Source organism: Micromys minutus, assembly GCF_963924665.1.
Source record: "Micromys minutus genome assembly, chromosome: 1".
NCBI classification, from domain to species: Eukaryota; Metazoa; Chordata; class Mammalia; order Rodentia; family Muridae; genus Micromys; species Micromys minutus.
Genome location: NC_137969.1, coordinates 27,498,876 through 27,523,562, shown reverse-complemented (window position 1 = coordinate 27,523,562; position 24,687 = coordinate 27,498,876). Strand labels below are relative to the sequence as shown.

The 24,687-nt window shown below is 47.4% G+C and overlaps 1 protein-coding gene across 4 annotated transcripts in view; it reads right to left on the bottom strand.

The window, feature by feature from the left end:
- Positions 1–9,190: 9,190 nt before the first annotated feature.
- CTBP1 (C-terminal binding protein 1) overlaps positions 9,191–24,687 on the bottom strand; it is a 29,711-nt gene continuing 14,214 nt past the window's right edge. For 2 of the 4 annotated variants that reach the window (XM_080916998.1, XM_080916999.1), the window contains exons 4-10: positions 23,150–23,294; positions 21,288–21,494; positions 12,387–12,601; positions 11,900–12,030; positions 11,110–11,237; positions 10,633–10,750; positions 9,192–10,238 (exon numbers count right to left, since the gene is read on the bottom strand). In XM_080916998.1, the coding sequence (XP_080773124.1) occupies positions 10,052–10,238; positions 10,633–10,750; positions 11,110–11,237; positions 11,900–12,030; positions 12,387–12,601; positions 21,288–21,494; positions 23,150–23,294 (1,131 nt within the window). In that variant the 3' untranslated portion in view covers positions 9,192–10,051. Of the gene's footprint in view, positions 10,239–10,632; positions 10,751–11,109; positions 11,238–11,899; positions 12,031–12,386; positions 12,602–21,287; positions 21,495–23,149; positions 23,295–24,687 lie in introns of all 4 variants that reach the window. The other 2 variants (XM_080916996.1, XM_080916997.1) reach the window with 2 other exon arrangements.

The window sequence follows — 24,687 nt, the reverse complement described above, 5'->3', positions numbered from 1 at the left end:
AGCAACCCTCCAGCCCCACAGCCCCTACTGTACGACGTTAAGCCTTCCAGAATGGAAGCCCGTACCTAATCACCTCTTATTTTCCCATAGGAACCGTGCAATGAATCTACCTAGTTATAGAGAAAACTGTAGTTGTCAGAACAATGCAATTGCTCTGAATGAAGGTGTGTTGCTGTGTATCTTTATAAGCACTGTGTCATTACAACAGATAAGCAAGTTTCCTTTTTATTGCTGGGACCTGTGTCCCAAAGCAGCCCTGTAAGGGTTTTCCCTATAGCTCTGGCATGCTCCCTTTGACCCCAGTATATATTTTCCATCACTGTTACCAATGTTACCTTTCCTCGTGGCCTCTCTTAATGGAAGTACCTAAATCTGGAAGGAGTTTCATTCTGAAGATTAGCTCTGTGCACAGCTAGCTGCCTTACTGAACTTTCAGGTCTTCTTATAGCTTTCCTGGGGCCTACCGAAGTCTTAATGGGGTGTTCATGTGGATTGGGCTTGTTTCCAGGTGTGTGTGTGTGTGTGTGTGTGTGTGTGTGTGTGTGTGTGTGTGTTTTGACCTTCTCTGGAATTTGGTCAGGGGAGGCCTGGCTGATCACTGGCTGAGGCAAGACACTTGCCCACCCAGCACTGGATTTCTCGCTCAATCCCACCCAAGCTGGGCTCTGGGTGTGGTCTCTGGGGGCCTATGGGTGGACAAGGCACTCCTGACTGAGATCCCAGGGAAGAAGCCATACTATATACACTGGAATGCAGAATGTCTATGAGGTGAGATCTGAGCACACTGAACTGTGTGGTGGCACTTCAGCTGGGCCTGAGTAGCTGTGCCCAGGTCATTCCTGTGAGTCTGTTTCTCATTTGACAGGTGGCAGCTGTTGTCATTCTAGGGCTGGGTCTTGCAGCATGGTGCCTGGTTCTGGGGTTACACAGTGTGTACTGAAACTAGAGATCACAAGCAGGGAGCCCAGTCCCTGGGACCCATCATCCTGAGGCTGGATCAGAGCAATCCAGTGTCCTCCCACAGGCTGCCCATGTGGTGCTGCTCAGACTGTGGCCTCTGACAGCAGGAGGTAGCTGGGGGTGGAGATACAAGCCATCTGGTGTTGGTTGACCCATCTTTGCCAGCACCAGGCCTTTCTCGAATGACTATCCTTACTCACCCTGATGCTCCACCCACAGGCGCCTGCCAGGGGCCCTAACAGTGCCCCTCCCAACAGCCCTACATGGGCATCTCCCACAACACATCTTAGTTAGGTCCTTAGAGACAGGGACAACTAGGGATCCTAAGCTTTGATGAGGTAGAAGGCTGAGGGTCTGGTGGCCATCAGGAAGCCACGTTTGTGTCTTGAGCTCTCCTGTTCATGTCCTCTGGTTTTGGGCTCCCCGTACCCTGCACCCTAGAGGAGTGGCTGAGGAGCAAGGGAGAGGAAGCAGGAGCTGTGGGCCTGTGGCTTGAGGGAGAGCCAGGCCCAGCATGTGGTTTTCATTTTGGGTGTGACTGGCTCCTCCGGCCTCGGTTCCTCCCCCACACTGGGCTGGGGGCTGCCAGGGTGACCTTGCCTTGCCTGGGGCCAGCATAGACAGAAGATATCCTGTGCAAGATACCCAAGAGAACCAGTGGGCAGTGGTTGGACCTCGGTCATCTCTCAAAGCTGTCTTTAGGACAAGTTGGGGTTTACTCATCATGCCCAGACCCTCTTTCCTGGACTGACCCTGGGTCTGCAGCGCTAATAGAATGGGGGGGGGGGTCCCAGAACTTGTGGCCTTGTACTACCCACCTACCTGGTAAGTTAGTACACAGAACACCCTGACTCTGCCCTTCCTGTGTGTTCATCACTCTTCCCACCTGAAACAGCCTCAAGCAGGGCATATCTGTAATCACACAGACCAGCATCCTCTGTGGGGACCATGTCTTGGGGAGAGACTCCTACAAATAAGAAGGCACATAGAAGGATGAGGGAAGTTGGTCCACTCAACCAACACCAAGCACTCCTAGGAGTGAGGCAACATTCTAGCACCACAGAGGCTGTAGGGTCCCAGGCTGTGGTTTGGTAGCAGTTGGGGAGTCTGCACACTAATCTCCATCCAGAGCCCTGCATAGAGAGAAAACAGAAGATCTGGGCTCCCAGAGAGTAAGCAAGCTCTGCCTGAGACTAGCCAAGCCAGGTAGTCAGTGCCCCAGGAGAGCTGTGGTTTAAACACAGACTCAAGTCTAGGCAGGGACCTAGCATGGAGGTAGTCTTGCTGGCTTCAGTCATAAGAGGACATGTAGGAGGCAAGCTGGGGAAAAGAATAAGACACACTAATGGAAAGAAAGGGCTCAGCTGTCACAGAGCAAAGTCAGCTGAGGCTGGACCACCCCTAGGGTGTGGCTGAGGAGGGGATCAAATGTGAAGTCATCACATAGCTCCCCTGAAGAGGCCTAGCAGGGCCCTACCCTGCATCTACCTTGGCCCAGCAGCCACAGTCATTCACACATGTCCACCAGCCAGGAGCTCCCCTGTCATTAGCCAAGCTGGCCAGGCCTAAGGATGGGTTTTTTTCCTAAGCAATTTCCAGGATTCTACATTTGGTAAAACATTCACCACTTTTTATTGGAAAGCTGACTTCTGGCCCTGCATCTTGGTTTCCCTGGCTCTGGCTCCCTCTCTGACACCAGGCCCCAGGGCTGGTGTTCCGGCCTGCTCTCCTTGATGGTAGCCAAGCCCTGGAGGAGTCTCCTCCTCACTCCACATACATTCACAGATCAGGAGGTAGGGGGCTTTCTTTATTTGTGATGGATGGGGGAGGGCCCAACCCATTGTGGGTGGGGCCATCTCTGGACTGGTGGTCCTAAGTTATGTAAGAAAGCAGGCTAAGCAAGCCTCAAGGAACTAATCAGTAAATAATACTCCTCCATGACCTCTGATTCAGTTCAGGTCTGCCCTGCTTGAATTCCTGTCCTGATTTCTCTCAATGATGAACAGTGATATAGAAATATAAGCCAAATAAATAAATCCTTTCCTCTCCAAGTTGCTTTGGGCATGGTGTTTCATAAAGACAGAGATGAGTACCAGGAATGGGTATCGCTGTGACAGACCTAACCAATGATGTTTTGGGGAGGACTCTGGAAGGACTAGAAGAGCCACTGAGTGCTGAGAGCTCTGTGTCCTGTGAGGCTGTTCTGTGAGGTTGAAAGACTGTAGAGAGCGCTGCCAAGAATGGCGGCCGGCATGTTCCAGAGGGAAGCAAGTACCCTATCAAACCCTTTGAGTGAAGAAGTTTCGGGGGCTGGTCAGGTGGAACTGAAAAATGAGCAGTGGTTAATGAGAGACCAGAACCACTAAAGTAAAAGCTCTGCTTTGTTAGGATGCTGGTCTCTTCTTAATCACATGAACTGTGATTAAGAAGAGACCAGAAGCCGGGAAGCAGTGGCAAATCCCTTTAATTCTAGTTTGAGGCCACCCTGACCTACAGAGTGAGTTCCAGAACAGTCAGGGCTACACAGAGAAACCCTAGTTAAAAAAAAAAAAAAAGACCAGCATCACTCAGGTGAAATCTGCTGGGAAGTATTTCCTCAGAGTTAGCACACAGAAGCTATACTCCAGAGGTGGCAGCCAAGATTGTACCTTGTGCTGGCAGCCAAACTTGGTCATGTTTAAGAGTCTCCAAGATGGTACCGGTACTGAAGGCATGAAAAAGTCAGCTGAGGTTGGGCACTTTGAGAGGCCAGGAGAGGTCATTGATGAAGCCCCAGGGTAGAAGGGGTAATAGAGAAAAGCTGCTGCTTAGCACTATGAAGAGTGAAGCCCAGTTGCACCAGGAGATCCCAGGATTTTGGATACGCCAGTACCATGAGATGACCACCAAGAACAGCAGAAGCCATGGAATGAAGTTGGCCTGAGCCTAGAAAACAATCTGAATATGTACCAGAGGGCAGAGCCAGAAAAATGACCTGTCCCTTTGGAGGAGCCCAGGAGTTGTAAGTGGATCCCAGACATGAGTAGTGATTGTACTGTTTCCACCTCAGACCTGCTTTGTCTGCACCCTTGTTCTTCACTCTTAAGTATTTAACTTAGTTTTTACTTTATAAGAGTCCACTGTTTAGACTCTGGATTTTAAAAGAGACCTTTAACTCTTTTTAAAAACACTGAACTTTTAAAGTGTTTGACTTTGTAAAACTGTGGGACTTTTAAAGTGTATAAAATATCTTAGGTTGTCCATAAAAATGTGTGATCTTGGGGATGGACAGGAATGAAAAAGTGTGGCTTAACAGTGCCATGTTTGTGTATCAAGTTGACAAGAGGTCAGTAATGCTGGATGGTTTTACGACAACTTGACACAAGCTGAGGTCATCTGAGAGAAAGGAACCTCAATTGAGAAAATGCCTCCATAAGCTCAGGCTATATACAGACCTGTAGGGTATTCTCTTAATTAGTGATTGATTGGGGAGGGCCCAGCCCATTGTGGGTGGTGCTATCCCTAGGCTGGTGATCCTGGGTTCTTTTTTTTTTTTTTTTTTTTTTAAGCAGGCACAACAGGCCATGAAGAGAAAAACCAGTAAACAATTCTTCATGGCCTCTGCATCAGCTCCTGCCTCAGGTTCCTGCCATGCTTGAGTTCCTGTCCTGACTTTCTTCAGTGATGAACTGTGATATAGAAGCATAACCAAGTAAAATCTTTCCTCCCCAAGCTGCTTTGATCATGGTGTTTTATCATAGCAAGAAAAACCTTTAGAAGGACACCACAGGTTGACCCAATAGTCAACTATGGCTTTGATCTGACCTGCTGTAGTTGACCCACCTGCCCACATGGTGGTGACCACTTTGGGGTCTCCTAAGATGTTTTGCATGCTACCCATAGGACACACTATCTTTTCCTTATGGGCTGCACCCCTCCTCCACCTCAGCAGACTCGGGGTCCTCAAGGGTAGATGGCCTGGGTTCTGAATAGGTAGTTCCTCTCAGGTGAAAACATGTGGTTCAGTTTAACACAAGAGCAGAGCACTGCTGTGAGTGAGGAGAAGCCATTTCTAATCTTGGCCACAGAACAGCCAGAAACATGTGAGCCAGAAGGAACAGAAGAGGAAATGATTTACAATGAGTGCTGCAGGTAAAAGTATAATTTCCCAAACTATGCAAAAAACTCTTGTAAATCAATAAGAAAAAAACACCAGGAAGAACTCCCTAAGTAAGAAATCAATAGGGTGTGTGTGTGTGTGTGTGTGTGTGTGTGAGAGAGAGAGAGAGAGAGAGAGAGAGAGAGAGAGAGAGAGAGAGAGAAAGGGTGAACACAAAGGTTCATACATGCATGAAAAAGTCACACAAAGCCATTATTTACAATGGATTTATTTACACAATAAAAATGATTGAAGGGCCTGGGCAGACAACTCAGTGGGTTAATGACTTGCTGTGCAAGAATAAAGAACCGACATTCAGGCTGGAGAGATGGCTCAGCAATTGGGAGCACTGCCAGAGGTCCTGAGTCCAAATCCCAGCAACCACATGGTGGCTCACAACCATCTGTAACAGGATCGGATGCTCTCTTCTGGTGTGTCTGAAGACAGCAACGGTGTATATTCATATAAATAAAATAAAAATAAAATTTAAAAAAGATCTGACATTCAAATCCCCAACACTCACATGGCAGATGGGCATGGTATAATCCCGAGACATGAAAGGCAGAGACAGGGAAATCCTGGAGTAAGCTGACTAGTTAGACTAGCCAAATCAATGGGCTCTGGGTTCAATTGAGAGACCTTGATGAAGTATACAATGTGGAGTGGTCAAGTAACCAGCACCAACCTCAGGTTTCCACAATCATGTGCACATATTTACATGCATCCTATACACGTGTACCACATACTTAAGAACTTACATATACACAGACGCATAGTCATGCAAATGTACCTACACATGGAAACACACATATGTACAATACACGCACAAATATATATGTACAATAAATACATGTGTACCACAATTATGTACAATACATGTGCACACACATATATGTACAACACACACACACAGAGCAGGCAATATGAAGGCTTCACAAGTGATAGAAAAGTCTCCGCATGACTGATTGTGGAATTTGAGGCTGTGAGAAACAGGTACCGTCATGCAGTGAAGATGTTGCATGGGACTGTCTCCTCAGATTGCTCACAGCTGTATGTTTGAACTCCACCCCTGAGAATCAAGCCACACATCTGCTCACCCATGACAGCTTGCTGACCCAAGACCAGTCACACTCCGGAGCTGAATGGAGGTTGTGAGTAAGCGGTGCTTCCCCGCCATACACTGCAGAGCCCCATGCAGGCAACCAGTGCTGCTGCTACAAGACAACTACTTAAATGAGAAACAGACACTGCCTGTGGGAGGGGCAAACCAGCATGCGTTTATGTTGTTTGTTTATAAACTTTCCTGATGAGACACAAACCAGCCCAGGCCTGGGAAAGCCTGAGACTTTCCACCCTTCTTGGATACTGCTCAAGGTGATCCATGGGCAATCTATTAGAGATTTCTAAATCTTTATTCATTGTCCTGGTTGGGTTTTGTTAACGTGGCACAAGTCTGGGAAGAGGGAATCTTAATTGAGAAAAACGCCTCCATAGCATTGGCCTGTAGAGCATTTTGACTAATGGTGAATGTGGGAGGGCCCAATCCACTATTGGTGGTGCCACCCCTGGGTAGGTGGTCCTGCGTTGTTCAAGGCAGACTGAAAGCCACGAGGAGCAAGCCAGTAAGAAGCACTCCTCTGTGGCCTCTGCTTCAGTTCCTTCCTCTAAGGTCCTGCCTTGAGTTCCTACCCTGACTTACCTTAGTGATGGAATGTGAACAGTTGTAAGATAAGACCCATTCTTCCCAAGCTACTTCTAATTATGGTGTTATACCACAACAAAAGAAACTACGAATCCTCTCTGGCCACTGGCAGAGGTAGATTCTGGGGAGCAGGCCATCATGACCATCTGGAGAAGTAGACAGGGCTCAGGTCTGTGTGCTGTGTGGGAGTAAGGGAGCAGATAGGGACTCAGCTCAGTGTTGGTACGGGAAAGACTTGAGTTCCTAGAATGGTCAGCACATGATGACCTAGGCCGCCCCTGCCTGGGCACCTTGTAGCGGCCTCCAGGGCTTGGGTCCAAGGTGGGAACAGACCAGGCAGGAAGGGGGCCACATGGCCAGCTGGGGAGTGAATGGTACTGCTCAGAGGGACTAGAGGTCCTCCTCTGGGCCCTGGGCTTAGGCCCAGCAGACCAGATGGTTTTCTTTACTCAGAGAGAGCCAGAAGCCAGGAGGGGCTGGCAACTGGCCTTCCTCCATTCTTCCGTTTTAATAGCTGTTGTTTGCTGGAAAATCCATTTCCAGAGTCACTCTGGGCTCTAAAGCAGAGTATCAGAGAGAAGAGGGTGTTTCCTGGCCTCCTTGGGCTCATTCTGGGATCAGTGTGAGGCCAGATTAGGGTTGTCACAAGAAGAGTCTGGCTACTGCTGTGTCCCTATCCAGGCTGCCCTAGAACGTTCCCCCTCTCAGCTACTTACCCAGAGGGGTTGAGAGAAGCCATGGAAGAGGATGTAGACAAGCCTTAGGTCCCTCTTGTCTTCCCATCCTCAGGTCCTGCTTTGCTCCTTGTCCAGCTACCCAAATGGTCCTCTGGGGCTGAAGAACAGCCTCTCACCCCTGCTTCAGAGACTCGAGCCTTCCTGCTGCCATAATACTCCTGCAGGCCCTACCACTCAGGTACCTCGGCTCCCAGTCTTTCTAAAATAAGGTGTTACCAAGGAGTCTAAGTACAAATCAGTCCCAGCTTGTGCCCCCATGATTTGTGCTTTTTGATCCTATTTGAGCAAACTACCCCTCTCTGACAAATCATTCTACAGTTCTGCCCACTAAAGGGTAAAGCTCCTTCATTTGTTTCCCTTGCTTAAGTCCTAAGTTCTCACACACTTTTGCATGCGGACACAGACACAGAGCATACACATCTATCCCCCCATCTATTCTCCTTTGGTTCCCTATTTTGTTTTGTTTTTAAGATTTATTTATTTTATATATGTGAGTACACTGTTGCTGTCTTCAGACACACAAGAAGAGGGCATTGGATTTCACTACAGATGGTTGTGAGCGACCATGCAGTTGCTGGGAATTGAGCTCAGGAACTCTGGAAGAAGAGCAGTCAGGGCTCTTAACCGTGGAGCCATCTCTCCAACCCGGTTCCCTGTTCTTTTTAGCCCACTAATCTGTTTCAGAATCGGTCTATTGATACCTGCTTTGAGGGGCTGGGGTGCATGCAAGGGTATGGGTATAGATGCAGAGGCCAGAGCAGAGTGTCAGGTGTCATATTCCATCACTCTCTACCTTGTGACAGGACCTCTTACTGAACTGGAAGCTCCCTGTTTGGCTCAGCAAGCTCCCAGACCCAGTCTGTCTCTCAGTGCCAGGGTAACAGGTACATGCCTGGCTTTTTACATGGGTGCTGGGGATTCAAACATAAGCCGTTGTGTCTGCAGAACAAATATACTTACCCACTGAGCCATCGCCCCAGCCACCACCCGCTTTCTACTATGCTGTAGTCTTATAACCCCAGATGGCAAACATTCATTATTCCACATAAATTTGACCCATTAAAAACAAACAGCTGAGCTCTGGGATCGATTCCACCTGTTCATTGAAGCTCTACAGGTCTACTCACAAGGCCTGTTTCTAGTTTCAACTAATTCAGCAGCCACAGAGGCAGTGCCTCTTTGGTTGATTCCCAGACTGGACCAATGGTGCCAGGCTCAGATCATGTTGGAAATCACCATCAAATCAGTTCAGTGGATTAAAGTGGATCTAAAGACAATGCAGTGGAGGAAACAGGAAACAGAATCATACCCAGCTGGCACTGTCCTTACATGCTACTTGTGTGTAGTAGTAATTTTCTGTTGGGATTTCCTTCAGTGGATTTGTCCAAAATGTCAGTCCAAGAACTGCTGGTCTAGGGGCTATTGTCTGGACAAAAGGGGTAGTCCCACACACAGCCCTCCCTCCCTCCCTCTATGTGAGTACGGTCTTCCCAACCCAGGGCCCTCTGTCCCCTGCAGATGTAGTGGTGACTACAGGCCTACCTGCTGCTGCCCTCTTCTGGGTCTCCCCAGGACTGCCTGCTCCACAGAAGCTGAGTCAGGCCCTGGAGGTCATGGGAGCTAGGGCCAGAAGGGACACGGTGCTCCCACCTCATGAAGCCATTAAAACTGATGCCAGGCGTGCCGGCTCTTTCTGGGATTTTTATTTCTTTAAAATAATTCATACAAATGGTTACAGTCACAAACATGATTTTAACCAAAATATTGCTAGCCTACCACATCAGCAGGACGGCACCACGTAGGCAAGGGTCTGCCAACCCCTACCTCCCCCAGGACAGACCCCGATGGTTCTGAGCACACTGGGCACTGCAGACACGCCTCTGAGTCATTCGCGATGCCGTCTTCATTTGGAACAAGGGGTTCATGCCAAAATTAGGAAAAACAGCCTTTGTTGTTTTTCTAAATTATTCTAAAAATAAGACAAGCAGGTAAAAAAAAAAAAAAACAACAAAAAAAAAAAAAAAAACAACAACAACAAAAAAAAAAAAAATCAATGCACTGTGTGGCATAAAAAGAAAAACAGGAAGGATTCATTGTCCTGAGAAGTGTGCCGACGGCCACGTTCCGGGGCACGTTCCAACGTAGAAAAGAAAAAATAATCTCAAACTGACTTGCTGAATGCTCCCTCAGGTTTTCTTTTTGTTGACAGCTAAGCAAACAAATCCTTTGTAATGTTCTAAAAACTGTACACAGAACAAGAACATTCGTGATAGAATTAGCTACTAACTTCTTTTGCTTAAACGAGGAACGCAAAGGACACAGGACAGTGAGCCAGCCCACAGGACGGGACAACTACAATCAACTTAGGGACGTGCTTCCTCTTGCCCCGCCTAGTGCACGCCCGGGCCAGTCTCTGGAGCACTAGGGCCCACACTGGATGCCACCTCTGCACACTTGGGTCCAAGGGCGTGTGCACCCTCCACTAGGTGCCAAGGCTGGAGAGCTCCTCACAGGCTACAACTGGTCACTCGTATGGTCTCTATCCGCCTCAGGCTTGACAGTCTGGCCAGGAGAAGGAGCGTGGGGTGGGTGGGCCACAGGGGGCAGGCCGTGGGACAGGGACATGGCGCTGGGAACAATACCTTCCACAGCAGCTGGGATGCCAGTGGGGGCCACACTTACCACACCTGGAGGGTACCTGCTGAGAGAGGAGGGCAGACGTGTGAGATCTATGGAGACCCACCAGCTGTACACAGATTCATGGTTATCAATGACCCCCGAAGTCCAGAAAAGTTGGAATCAGCATCGCAGCCTGGTTTCTCACTTGGGGTCTTCCCCATACCCCATTCCCTGACTCCTTACTACTCTCTGGCCCAACAATAGTTCTGCCCAGCATTACTGTCTAGGATACTCCAAAGGCCAAACCTCTTGCCCAAAGTAAGTAGACTATCCCTTCCAACTCAATCCACTAAAATCCAAAGGAGCCTTCCATAAGGGTGTATCCCCAGTCATATGACCTACTGCATTATCTACCAGCCAAGGTCCAAGTTTAAGTCTCATCGTCTTGGAGACTGTCCCCTCCCCTGCCTGCTCACCTGTAGGCAGCCCCATTGAGCTCAGGATGCACCACAGCAGGGTCCATGCTGGCCCAGTGGGTGGCGGCTGTCAAGTGGTCCTTGTTGACACAGTTTTTCAAGCTATCTGGGATCCGGCCTAGGATGTTGGAAGGTACACCAGAGAAAGACAGCAATGTGAGTTAAAACTGCTGCCTCTGTAGGGGCCAGGAGTCAGACCCAGAGCCACCCTTCTTCCCTCAGTCCTGGCTTACTCCCCATGAACACCACAGGGCTTTTCCAACTGAAAAGTCAGCTCCCAACTTGGAGACTAGCCTTATACATGTACCCTTAGCTCACAAGCAGCTAATAGCACCCAACATGGCAGGTCTTCATGTATGAAAACTATACATATGTTACTCAACTTCACTCTAAGGGACCCTCCCCCATAAAGGAACAACCAAGTGTCACCTCCCCTGAACAGGCATAACTTGTCAGTCTGATAGCATGGCTACCCACCTGTGATGGCTCGCCGGATTTCCCGGGCTGCCTCCTCTCGCATTTCAATGGATGCCTGCTCACTGTACCATGCAGCATGGGGGGTGCAGATGAGGTTGGGTGCATCCTTTAAGGGTCCCTGGCTAAAGCTGAGGACAGTACATACCCAGTCAGAGTGATCTGAGCACCCAAGTCTGGGGAGGTGTTGAAGGCAACCAGTCCTGGGATCTAAGGGCCCCTGACATTTCCCAAGGCATCTGTAAAAGTGGAACTGCAGGACCATCAAACCTACCCTGAGGTCTTAACAGTAAGGAGTGGAAGGCCTTCTGAGCCTTAGAGGAGCCCTGATGGGGTGCTGGCGAAGCCCTGCCCAGCAGAACAAACACTAGGAATGAGGGCTCTCAGATAGACTTCACTATCTGTTCTTCAGTGACAATCACTTAACTGCTTAACTGGTCTGCCATCCCATGATGGGCTTTGTCAGCTGCTGGAGCCCCAAGAAGGAAGTCAGCCCAGACAGTGTACTAGAGGCTGCATGCGAAGCCAAGCTAGCGTGTGCCTTGACCCTGCTAAGCCTCGGGACCATAGGACTACCATGGACATCAAGAGACAAACTGGAAACAAGGCAAACCTAACTCAGCCCATTACTGTGGCCAAGGCTAGAGACAGATTCTTGAGGCTCTTATCCCCTGAGAGCAGACAGCAAACCCTCCCCTAACCCAGTCAGCAAGAAGGCAGTGCTGAAAGACATGGTCTCCCAAGTCATAGTCATCAGCTGGTGGGCATAGTCCATCTTAGGGCACAGGGGCACCTGAAGGGCTCTGATTCGTGCACGTCCAGCGCTGCGCCACGGATCCGCCCTTCCTTCAGGGCCTGGGCCAGTGCCTTCTCATCCACCAGGCCACCACGGGCTGTGTTCACCAGGAAGGCTCCTTGTCTCATCTGAGAAGACAGGATGACCATGTGAGTGACTGACAATGGGGCTTCTCATTGTAATGCCACACCCACAAGCAAATCTCACTTCCCACCCACCAGGGCATGGCCTGATACAGACTAGTTCTGGGAGGGACCCTGGGTCAGGGTGGGCAGTGGCACCAGCAAGTACACCCTGGTCTATCAATGTAATGAGACAGGCCAAGGAATTTAACTACTGTTGCTGTCTAGGCCAGAGATCCACTGTCTCCTGGGGGAAGGGAGAAGGGCAAACCCTGAGGGAAGAGTAGAGGGCTACACTGTGAAGAGGGGACAGCACTGCCCTGTAGGAGAGGGAGGAGGGTGGTAGGGCAGCTGCAGCGCACCTGCTTGACAGTAAAGTCATTGATGAGGTGGTGGTTGTGCTCATTGAGGCCGCAATGCAGGGTAACGCAGTCACTGTGGAAGAGCAGGTCCTGCAGTGTGCTCACACGCTGCAGCCCCAGGGCCCGCTCGATTCCATCAGATAGGTATGGGTCATAGAAGAGGACGTTGAAGCCAAAAGCCTTTGCCCGAAGTGCCACCGCCTGGCCCACACGACCTGGCAGAGTCAAGATGAAATGAGATATGTATCCTCAAGAGCTTGAGGCTGGCCTCACAGCCATAATTCAAGGGGCCTCGCATATAACTTTGCCTGTCTGCCAAAGTTATACCAGCGGCCTGCCACTGATCAGCTATTCTCACTAATAGACAGAGTCAATACACAATCAACTTGCCCCCTTCTCTGGCCACTTATCAGTGGGTCCACTTCAGACATCCTTGAAATCTCAAAATTTTGGCCATAAACAGTACAGATTGGGACCACTCTGAACATTAGAATTCAGCAGCAAGAGTTTGAAGAGTTGGCTCAGAGGATAGGAGTGCTTGCTGCTCTTGTAGAGGAACTAAGTTCCATCCCCAACATTCATGTCAAGCAGCTTAGAACCACATTTAATTCCAATTTCAGGGGAATCTGACACCTCTAGCATCTGTGAGCACCTGCACTCATATGAACATGCTCCGCCCCCTCCACACACACACAATAAGAAATAAATACTGAAAGAGAAGAGAAATCTAGCAGCAGAGAGGGTACATTGCATGCAATGCATCTGCCACCTTCCTGGTCCAACTGCGTGAATCCACATTCTGTGTCATCTGAGGCAACCCTGGCCCTGGCATGGGAGCCACAGGCTGAAGGGCAAAGTATGGAGGCAGTTCCACATATCCACACATCAGCAGCACGTGGGATACAGATGGAACAGACATCACAGGCTGCTGGTAAGAGAATGCTGGGGACATAAGCCTTTCCTGCAGCATCCATCAAGAGAGAAAGTTAATACCCACCAGGAAAGGAACAAAGAAAAGAATCAGGCATGTTGGTAGGACATAGACACAGTTTTAAAGAGGGTCAAGCCAGGACAGCCTCCCAGGAAACTCAAGTTTGTGGGAGACACAAAGGTGATGAAAGTGTGAAGATTCCACTAGAGCATCAGGACCAGAATGGAGGACAAGGCCCACCAAAGTCCTACATCCCTCCCAGTGAGTGAGGAAGGCCTGACATAACTGAAGTCTACAAAGAAATGCCGAGCCCGGGAACACACCAGTCACAGGCTAGGAGGGAGGACTCTGTAGAGCAGCCAATCAGTTGATCTCTGCAGAATCTAAGTAGATGACAGAGGGTCACAGAAAAGCTTCTAGTACAGGACAGCTGCCGCTGAGAATAGGAGCAGTGGAGACTTGGAGAAAACCTCCCTAATGTGAAAGCTGGGGGCTACCCTGAAAATGGGTAGAGGGTACTCAAAGAGAGCAGTTTCCTGAGGTACCAAAAGCTGTCAGCCAACACCTTCCCAGCACAGACATTCCTAATAGAACAACCATTTTAGGAATAAATGTCATTTACTTTGGTCTTACTATTTTCTTTCTAGATGAGACTTAGTGTACCACAAAAGTTCCAACAGATAAAAGTAAAAACAAGCAGATCCACAGCTGAGAGAACTTCTGATACCTGCTGGGAATATGTGACAGCATCATAGGTACTGTGAAAAACTGGAGGACAGTCAACTGTAGCAGAGAAACGGTCCCCACAAAAGACCCAGTTACATGTTCTAGAGCTGGAAAAGTTATGAAGAATTCTGCAGTGAACAATTTAATAGAAGGTCTAATACCAAAGACAGAATAGTGGCCAATAGAAATGGCCCAAACTAAAGCAGAGAGAAGAATGAAGAACAAAGAATGGGGGCAAGTGAAATAAGCTGGCAGAGAGCACAGTGCGCAGCAGGGGGTGGAAAAATGCCTGACAAACCTACCAACCAGAATTTAGCGAAACTGCAGGACAGGTCGATATGCAAGGCCAACTGTGTTTCTAAACACTACAGGAAACTCCAACAGTAGTTGTACCAAACACCTGACTGGGCTGGTATAGGTAGACCTTATCACCAGCATGTTAACACATGTGAAACACACTAACAAGTTTTACAAGCTCTGTATACATGTTCTGTATTGATCACTACAGAACTCTACTTAGAGAAATCAAAACCTGAAATTATAGGGTTATGTAATATCTTGAGGATATGGTGAATTTTAAAGAACAGTACTCCCACAGCACCATAAGGACTAAACAAAACACACACTGATAAGCTGATTCTAAAGTGAAACTATCAGAAATGAGTAACATGGACAGGTGTCATGGTGGTGCACATCTTTAAAGCCTTTACTTTTAGCACTTGGGAGGCAAAGGCAAGCACCTTTGTGAATTCAAGGCCAGCCTGGTCTACAGAACAAGTTTCTGAAAAGCTACCATACAGAGAAAACAGTTTTGAACAATCCCTCAAACTAATAGAAAGAAAAGGATTGAATGATATGGTGGTCTGAATAAAAATGGACCCCATAAGGCTATAGGAGTGGCATGATTAGTGGCCTTGTTGGAGGAAGTGTGATTTAGTCTCTTTCTGCTGCCTTCTGATCAAGATGTGGAACTCTCAGCTCCCTCTCCAGCCCCATTATCTGCCTACATAAACCTTTGAACTGTAAGCCAGCCCCAATTAGATGGTTTCCTTTAAAAGAGTTGCCATGGTCATGGTGTCTCTTCACAGCAATAGACAGATGTTGTAGTAGGGACTGGGATATTCCTGTGATAGGCTGGTCCGTAGTTTTGTTTGAAGGAATGTGGACATTGAATTAGAAAAAGAGTGGAATGCTTTAAGCATTGCTTAATGGGTCATACTAGTACAAACAAGGAAAGCAGTGGTGCTGAGGGTGATTTTCACTATAGAGTCCTGGTCTAAGAAGTTTCAAAAAAGAAGAATTTTAGTATGTGGCCTAAAGATTGTTCTTGTGATATTTTGGCAAAGAATGTGGCTACCTTTTGCCCTTGCCCAAAATGTGTGTCTGAAACTAAATTGAAGAGTTATGGATTAATTAAGTTGGCAGGGGAAATCTTAAAACAGCCTAGTATTGACTCTATCCTGGAGTTTTTACTGCTCTTATGCAAATCTGTAATGAAAAGGAACAAGCTGAGCAAGGAAAAAATACAAATGTACAATATGAGGAGGAAAGAAACACCAAAAAATAGAATGGAGCTAAATACTCTGAAGTGGAAATTTCTCTGGAGACTCAGTTGTGTCTCATGATGTTTTTCTGGAAGCTATCATGAATGAATGTTTTGCTGAAGCAGACACGTGGGAAGATGTTTTGCTGAGAACAGACATGTGGTGTTTTTCTGGAAGCAGCCTACAAAAAGGCATGTGATGTTTTGCTGGAGCAGACACTTAAGAGGACACATGGTATTTGGAAAGGATATAAGGATAACCCAACATAGGTAACACTGTGGCATTGGTTTGCCTTGCCAATCTTTGCTGGTCTTCATCGGGCTTTGCTGAGGCTAATCTTCACTGATGGTGCTGTGGCATTTGTTCACCTTGCCTTCTTTGCTAATCATCATTTGTTGTGACTTTATAGAGAAAATGCACCAAAGAACTTCTCGTGATATTCTGGCAGCTTCTTGCTGCTTCCATTGACTCAGGCCGATTGGTAGAGTCATGTGGTTTCTTCTGGATCAAACTGCTGACTCATAAATGGTGTTTGCAAATGAATCAAGCTACCACTGCTGATTCATATGAACTGCACTGCTGATATCCTGACAAGGAAGACTGGAATCACCCCCAAAGAACTATTTCTAAACAGGTCCACATCCCCTTTTGCCTTAGTAACCTTTTTTTCCATTCCTTCTGGTGGGTAGTAGGTTAGAAGGGAGGTTAAAGCATTTAAGAACCCTTATTAAAGTATGTTTTGAAAAATCTAAGCCTACAATTCTGTGTTCAAGAAGATATACAGATTAAAGAAAAGCCTTGTATTAAATAGAATAAAGAAAGGCAAAACCCCACCCAGCTAAGCTTCCAATTTGTGAAAAGGAACTAATGAAAAGCTTATGTCCAAGCATGATGGTGCTCACATTTAACCCCAGCACTGAGGAGACTGAGGAGCAGATTTCAGAGTTCAGGGACAGCCTGGTCTACAAAGCACCATCCAAGCAAGTTCCAAGACAGCCAAGTTTAAGTAATGAAGGAAACCATCAAAACCAGAAAGCTAATGAAGATGTAATTGAATAAAGGGGCCATGTTTCAGCCCCAGCAAGCAGTGGAACTTGGCAGCTTTCAGACACATGGTTCTGAGTTCAAAGTCAAAGATAGAGAAAAGGAATTATGGAATCTCCCTCCAAGACTAAGAAAGCTACTTAGGCCAGGAATGTGTCAGGGATGTCCCTGTACAGGGACCTAGAGAGGACATTGTGTGAAGCCGTGAAAATGAAGCCTAGATTGCCTTCCCTTCCCTTAACCCTAAGAAGTTAGAGATGCCACAACCTCAGGATACCTGCCAAGGATAGCTGCTAAAAGAGAGTGGACCCAGTCCAAGAGAAAGAAGTGTGTTGTAGTCAACAAAACTGAAAAGAGTTGGAGATCTGAAGAGTGCTTGGACATCAGACAAGGAGATGCAGAGTTTGGAGTTTATCCAGCTGGTTTTTGGTCTTGCTTTGATCCTATATTTCCTTACTATGCTTCCTTCTGGAATGGGTCATGTACATCCTATGTCATTATATGATGAATGTATGTGATAGGATTTTTTTACTTTGATTTCATGGGGGATTAAAGTTAAGAGACCGAGTCTCAGGAAAGACTTTGAACTTCAAACATTGTTGCAATAGATTATGGGGACTTTTGAAGTTGGACTAAATACATTTGGTATGATAAGCCTATGGGAGCCAGGGAATGGAATGTGGTGGTTTGAATAAAAATGGCCCTCATATGTCCATAGGGAGTGGCACTTAGGAAGTGTGGGGAGGAAGTGTGATTTGTTTCTTTCTGCTGCCTTCAGATCAAGATGTAGTACTCTTAGCTTCTTCTCCAGCACTATGTCTGCTGCACTCTGCCATGCTTCCTGATACAATAATGGACTAACCTCGAACTATAAGACAATCCCAAATTTAGTTTAAAATTAAATTTATAAGAGTTGCCATTGTCATGGTATCTTTTCACAGTAATAAAAACCCTAAGACAAATGACAAGGTTTTCCCATGAAGTAAGATATCTTGACTTACAGCATAATTTGACTGCTATTGTATAAGGTGCATTATTGTTATAGATCAAAGAGAACTGTAGAGAAGAAACACTAGTTTGTTTGAGAATACACTGTGGGTGCCAATCAGAGTGATCTCAACTTGGTTATTTTTTGGGGAGGGGGAATGGGAGAGGGAGAGAGATTGAGAGAGATTAATTTCTGGACTGACAGATACTACTGTACACTGGGAGTTGGGATCCAAATGAGCGAGCAAAATCCAAATGCTTTTCAATCTCTCTAAAGAAAGTGATGTTTGTTGTGGTGGTCTGAATGAGAGTGACTCCCATTCTGTCTCTGTCTGTCTGTCTGTCTTTGTTTCTCTCTCCTCCCCCCTTTGGTTGTGGATCAGATGTAAGCTCTCAGCTACTTCTCCAGCACTATGCCTGCTGTCATGTTCCTCACCAGGATGGTTATAAACTCTACCTTTCTGGAACCATGAGGCCTCAAATTAAATACTTTGTTGAATTGCCTTGGTCATGATGAAAATAGAAAAGCAATAGAAAAGTAACTAAAGGCATTTGCCAATATATTTTCAGGAAGCCCTTACACAAAGAAGGTAAGAAGCCCAGGACCAAAGCACCCAAGATTCAGCATCTTATTACTCTATGTGACCTGCAACAGAACACCAACACACTGCTCTAAAGAAACAATGAACTAAGAATAACAAGGAGGCTGCAGAATGTGCTAAACTTTTGGCCAAAAAAATGAAGGAAGCCAAAGAAAACACCTGGAACAGATCCCCAATAGAAGTAGGTTGTCCTCACTAAGAGCTTCTACTTCTAACTTCTAAGTTTGAGTGCAATTAAAAATAAGTCTTTAAGGTAACAAATAAACCAAACTTCAAATATCCAAGAAGGAAAAGACTGAAACAGAACACTGGGTGTGGTAGCACACTCCTTTAATGCCAGAGCTAGTCATTATCAGGTTGTAGGTACACAGGACTACATAATGATACCCTGTCCTAAAAATAAAAGATCCTGCATTCACCTTGGCCAGACTACCGGGGAGGGAGGATTATCTAGCACCAAAACCACTGTGAATTTACTGTTATTCAACAAATTTAGATGATATGAAAAGACACAAACATGTCTGTCTATATTTCCTCTCAAAATACACTCACAACACTGGGCAAGGTATGTGATTTCAGATAGTCTGAGGCCTGTAAAACCAAAACCGTGAAACTGTGAGAAGAAAGAGCTATTCATAGTACTTGAGCAAACAGACGACTTGGAACACGAGGTAGCTGGACTCCTTCAGAACCAGAATCTGCTCTCATCACAGATACTGAGCAGGTGCCATGGTGTCAATATACTTGTCTGATAAGGCCCTGAGGCAAAACATAGATGGAATCTTGCAGATCCACATCACAAAGAACCAAACAAAACTCGGACAAGCACCTTACCTCAAGCACAGGTACAAGGCTCTCAAATGGCCAGGCGTTCCAGCAAGAAAGGTATTCAGACTCTCTAGGGCTCAGACTAAAACACAGCAGAGGCAGCACAGATGCTGACATTAGTGAGGATCTGCAAAGTCTACATCCAGGGCAGCTACCCAGCTAAGAAATGCCAAAGCCACACACCTGCTTGAAGAAAGCCTTGGTGGTCTCCTACCTGCTCATCAAGTCACTACACTTCTGGTTAAATCAGGAAAACAGTGTCGGCACATGCACAAAAAGACATGTCCAAAGTTGTTCACAGCAGCTTCATCTGTCCAATGACTAAATAGATCAACAGAATCCTGTTCAACAGGAAGAGCTTTTGAGCAAGACAGACATGGAGACAACACCTAGAACCTCATGTCTGTTGGAAGAATATAAACTCGGGGAGCCTGTCATGAATCCATGGAGCTCATGAACCTAGCAAGCTATACCAGATGGAGTACAGAGAACAAAGCAAGGGAGGACTTGCTGGAAAAGGTACAGGGCTGTCCCAGGCAGAAATACAATGTATACTCCATGAAAGAACAGAGTATCTTTCAGTTATAACAGAGAATTTTGCAAAAAACTGATAGAGAACAAGGAAGGGGATGGCAGAAGACTGTGTGTGAAGGCCAACAGACATGGGAAAGAAACTGGCACATCCAACATTACAGAAGTAAAACTTACAGCCCACACTGCCTATGCGCCCTCTCTTATGAACAAGAACTAATCACCAAGTTCTACACTGAAGTCAGCCTCAACAGGTTATAGAAAGGAAGAGCAGGAGTCAGCAGGGATACCTGGGGGATAAGTGGTCATCTCCCTTCCAGAGGGAGGCCACAGTGTGTGGATGCCAGCCTCAGAACTGTTCTGTAGTTGGTAGACAGTAATTACATATGACTAGGGGTCCCTAAGATAGAGGGTGCAGCAACTCCCTTCAGAGCCCTTACTATGCCCTGAGGAGGCACAATCTACCATCCTCACTTGTATATACTGTACACTCACACACAAGTATGTTCACATGTATCACCATGTCTGTGTCATCTACATCATCCACATGGAATACATGTCACCATCCATGGATCCTAAACCTGAGGCGTTCTCGCTACAGTGGACAGCTTGACACAGCAGAGAAGACAGCAGTGTAGGCCAAAAGGTAGTTAGTTGCAGCCATGTGGCACACTGGACAAAGTATCAAGTATCATTGCAAGGCAAGGTACCAAAAGGACACATGGCTCAGCCCCCAAACACTAGTGATGGGAGCAGAGGCTAAGCCACTAATAGAGTAAGACCAAGCAGACTGGAGGGCAAGACCTGAGGGCAGGGCTGCCTTGACCACTAAAACCTGCCCAGTGACACCCCTGACCCCTCACTCTACCTGTACTTGTCTTTCGTCACCCTTCAACAAGTCTCAGGGCTACAACCTTGAGGTAGGAGGTACTATCTTATCCTGTATACTAGACAGGGAGGGTACATTCAGTGCCATGGGATAGCAAACAGCCCTGCCGTGAGTGTCCGCTGGGACAACAACTATATCCCAGGGCTATCTCTTCCAGTAACTCAGGTGACCCACACACATTTCCCATCTACTGATGCTGGCAGCAGTGCTGAAGCAGGAGTACACTGCAGGGTCAGCCAAGGGCAGGCTGCCTGGTAACAAGGGAGCCCTCAATGCTGGAGCACTGGCACAACTTACTGTGCCATTTCTATGGGACACATAACAAATGGGTACCAACAAAAAGCAAACAGCAGAGGGTGGGCACCAAGTACCACCTTAGCAGTACAGAAGCAGGCCCTGAGGCCATGCCCACTCAAGTCTTCCAGAGCTATGGGATTCACATATACCAGGCCCACAGCCTCATATCATCAATAGTCAAAGGTGCTGCTGTCAGAGCACACCCTCAAGGTGGTGCTTCAGCAGTAACATGTCAGTTACATGAGTATGTATGAAACTGTACATATCTAAGTATGTCCATATGCATACCATGTCTGTTTCATATCATATAAACATGTGCCCATACATGAATGACCTCCATGGATGGCACCTGTGAAAGACACAGCCTGGTATCTTTAACCCTGCCCCTGGACTATTCTATGACCTATCCTGAGCTGAGTATAGCAACACAACCAGCAAGTCCAGGGCCTTAACTTTATGAAGTGCAAGTGTGGTAGATGGGCAAAGGCTATTATTCGTGCTGAGTCACAGTGGCCAACGCACCTAGTCCAATAATGCCCAAGGTCTCTCCACGGATCCTGGCAGCTCCTGAAGCCACCTCTCGGATCTGCTCTACACTCTGGACCCGAGTGCCTTCCCGAAGTGCCTGGTGTAGCCAAGTGGTTCGTCGGTACAGGTTCAGGATGTGGCACAGGGTGGAGTCTGCCGTTTCTTCCACAGATGCTGCCGGTACATTGCACACTGCGATGCCTACAAGACACATGGAGACACATGTACCAGACCCACAGCCTCCTGTCATCCACAATCAGAGGTGCTACAGCCAGAGCACAACCTCAGGGTGGTGCTTCAGCAGTAAAATTTCAGAAGACACATCCCACAACCACCAAGGAGAGACTACGTGTCTCTACAATTGGGCATACTTAAGCCTGTACTCACAACCTTGTACAACACAGATGTGATAACCAACAAGCAAACAGACAGAGCAAGGGACAGCTAACTGCTTCTCTGACCATCCCTACCCTGAATGGCCAATCTCATCAATACTCAATTCTTCCCGTGTGGATCACTGGCCACTCAAGATTCCTAAAGAGCCATGGCTACTCTGGCAAAGGGCCAGAGCCAAGGCACATCTTGGGGCTAGATGGCCCCCATCTGCCGACATTACATGAATCACAACTTTCAGATCCCCAGCACTTCCCAGGCCAGGAATGTCCTGACTTCAGAGCTCAGCAACCCCCACTTTCCTGGGAACGAGTCAGATGGAGCTTCTCTTCTCTAACCACAGTGCCCCAATTTTCCCAGGGGCCCGTGCTCAAGCACCGTAAGTTGACAGTCTATGATGCCTTGGGCTGCCCATAGCCCTTGTCCTGAGGAAGATCCATCCTACCATGAGCCCATCCTCCACAGCGGCCTTGGCCCCAGCTCTACTTCCTACCTAGGCTGGATGCTTCTGCCTGTGCTTCCCACTGAGGTGCTAGGACAGGAATGTTCTTTTAGAAGCTATCTTAAAAATTAAAGGTACCTGGCACAAGGAGGAACCAAGACCCACACATCCTCTAGAAAGAACTCCCTTGAAATAAGCAAGGGAACCTGAAGTAGTAGCAGGTAGCCCTGAGGCTCAGAAACAAAACTGACCTGAGAAGACTATGGCAAGCAAGACACACCCCTCCCCACATCTGGGCTGCAGGGCACCAAACTTGGTCCAGCCTAGGGCCATCCCCAGCTGAAGAATGGAGCCTGTTAATTCTAGGTACTACAGAGACAAATAGGGCCTTGCCCAAGGAAAGGCAGGCCAGCCACCAAGGTTCTGGCCCCTGTGGCTTGCCAGGCCAGCATGAACCAACACAAGACTGACTTTCCCACCAAGCCACTCAAGTTCTCAGTTGCCCTGTGGTTCCCCCAGACAGGTCAGCTCCAGCCTCCCTCTAGCCTAAGGAGTAACAGGGCAGGATGATGTCAATAACAGACACTGTAGAGTGCAGCCTTGCTCTGTCAGCTGGCCACTAACACAGAAATAGACTAAAATGGAGAAGTATGGCCATACTGTTTCAATAAAAATATATACACAGATGCAGAATCATGCACATGTGTACAATTTGAACACACATAGCTTCATGTGTATACAAGTATGACTATGGCACATATTCCATTCGGAGAAGAGGACAATGATCTCTCTGACTGATCCCTTGTTTCAACCTAAACCCTAGGCCTGGTAGGTTGCTAACAACATAGTGAATAAAATTATACCCACACCCTGTGCAGCCCACCACAATCTGTCCTGCTCATAGCCCCAAATCACCTCCAACCCAAGGAGCAGTCCCAGCAGGCTTCTCCTGATTGTCCAACAGAGCCTGAAGGCTAAGTGAGACACCTGGGTAAATGGAAACGGGCTTCAGAGCTCCTACCTAGATCCCCAGCTGACTTGATGTCGATGTTGTCAAACCCACTGCCAATTCGGACGATGATTCTGAGAGCTTTAAACTTCTCCAGATCTTCTCTGGTCAGTGTGATGGTGTGGTACATCAGGGCGCCCACTGCCTCATTCAGTACCTGCATTGAGGGAAAACAGGCTGCTTACTAAGCTGTCCAGGATCCACCAAAGATACCCAAAAGCTGAGTGGCCAGTCAAAGCAGAGGAGCATGGGAGGCAGAGGGACACAAGGGAAGACACTGGGAACACAATGCAGGGACAGCTGTGTTCTCTCAAGAACAGCTTTCTCAGAAGAGCAGCATGCTACCATTGGAGACTAAGCACAGAGGCTGTGGATGGTGTCCAAAGGCAAAGACTAGCAGCACCACCTGCTAACAACTAGACTCCATGCCCAAACAATGGGGCCCAGTCCTCACCAGTCTCCTTGAAGAGGTGTGAAGAGCATCCACAATAACAAACATATCCAGAGGCACATTATATTGGGAGTGGCAGGGCCAGCCTCTAAGAAGTAAGCCAACTCTGTAGTAAGCCAACTCTGGCACCTGTCCTCCTCCACACAGGTCCTTCTGGCTAGTCTAGTTAGCTGTGAAGCTAAGATAATGGAGTGAGAATGTTGGTTTCTTAAAAAAACCAGTTATGTGGCTATATCTTGGTTTTAATCCCAGGCGTGGGATATGGAGCTGCTTCAGTTTGTCCACAGCTATTAATTATGCTCTAGGAGAGGTATGATTTTTGCCAGCTGCAGAATTAATTCTGGGGACTCTGGAGAAGGAATAAATACCAGAGCCCTGAGAGAAGCCAGAGGTACTCCAAAGAAGGCCACTGCTGCTTCCCTCTGTTGCTCCTGCAGTTTGACAAGAAGCTGAAGATATCCTGATGACAAAGACTGGACTGGCACCAAGAAACACAACATCCTTAATCAGCAGAAAGCAGTCTAAAGAGGTCTACACTCCCTTACCTCTTTAATCTTCTTTCTCTGCTACCTAGTATTTTGGGTTGGAAAGAATTAGGGTGGACTAAGGGTTGAAAGAGAGGTATAAGAACATAATAAAACAGCTAAAAAAAATTAGTGCCAACAACGCGTGCTTCTGGGGCAGGTGGCTGCTCCATGGGAAAAGGCTGATGCAGCCTCCTTTTCTACAGCTACACAATCTCAATAGCCCTAGTGTACTTGGTCCTCAACACCAGAATGGAAGGACATGGGTCCCAGACGTTCAAAGCAGACAGAACATATGAGGAACGACTAGTGCAGGTCAGCTACCTTTGTCTGGAAATGGGTCTTGAGTGCACCCAGTGGCAGCAAGTTCTGAACGCAACTCAAACCCCAAACCAGTGTGGTTTCACAGTCAGGGCAACCTGCTGCTGAGAGAACACTGAAGCTCCAAACCAGATACAAACTGAACACAGATACAAACTGGATGGTTGTATCACCTGGTGTGAACAGCAACAGCTATCATAAAACTAAAAACTGCAGCTCTTCCCACCTCACCATCATGCCAGATATTTTCCTGC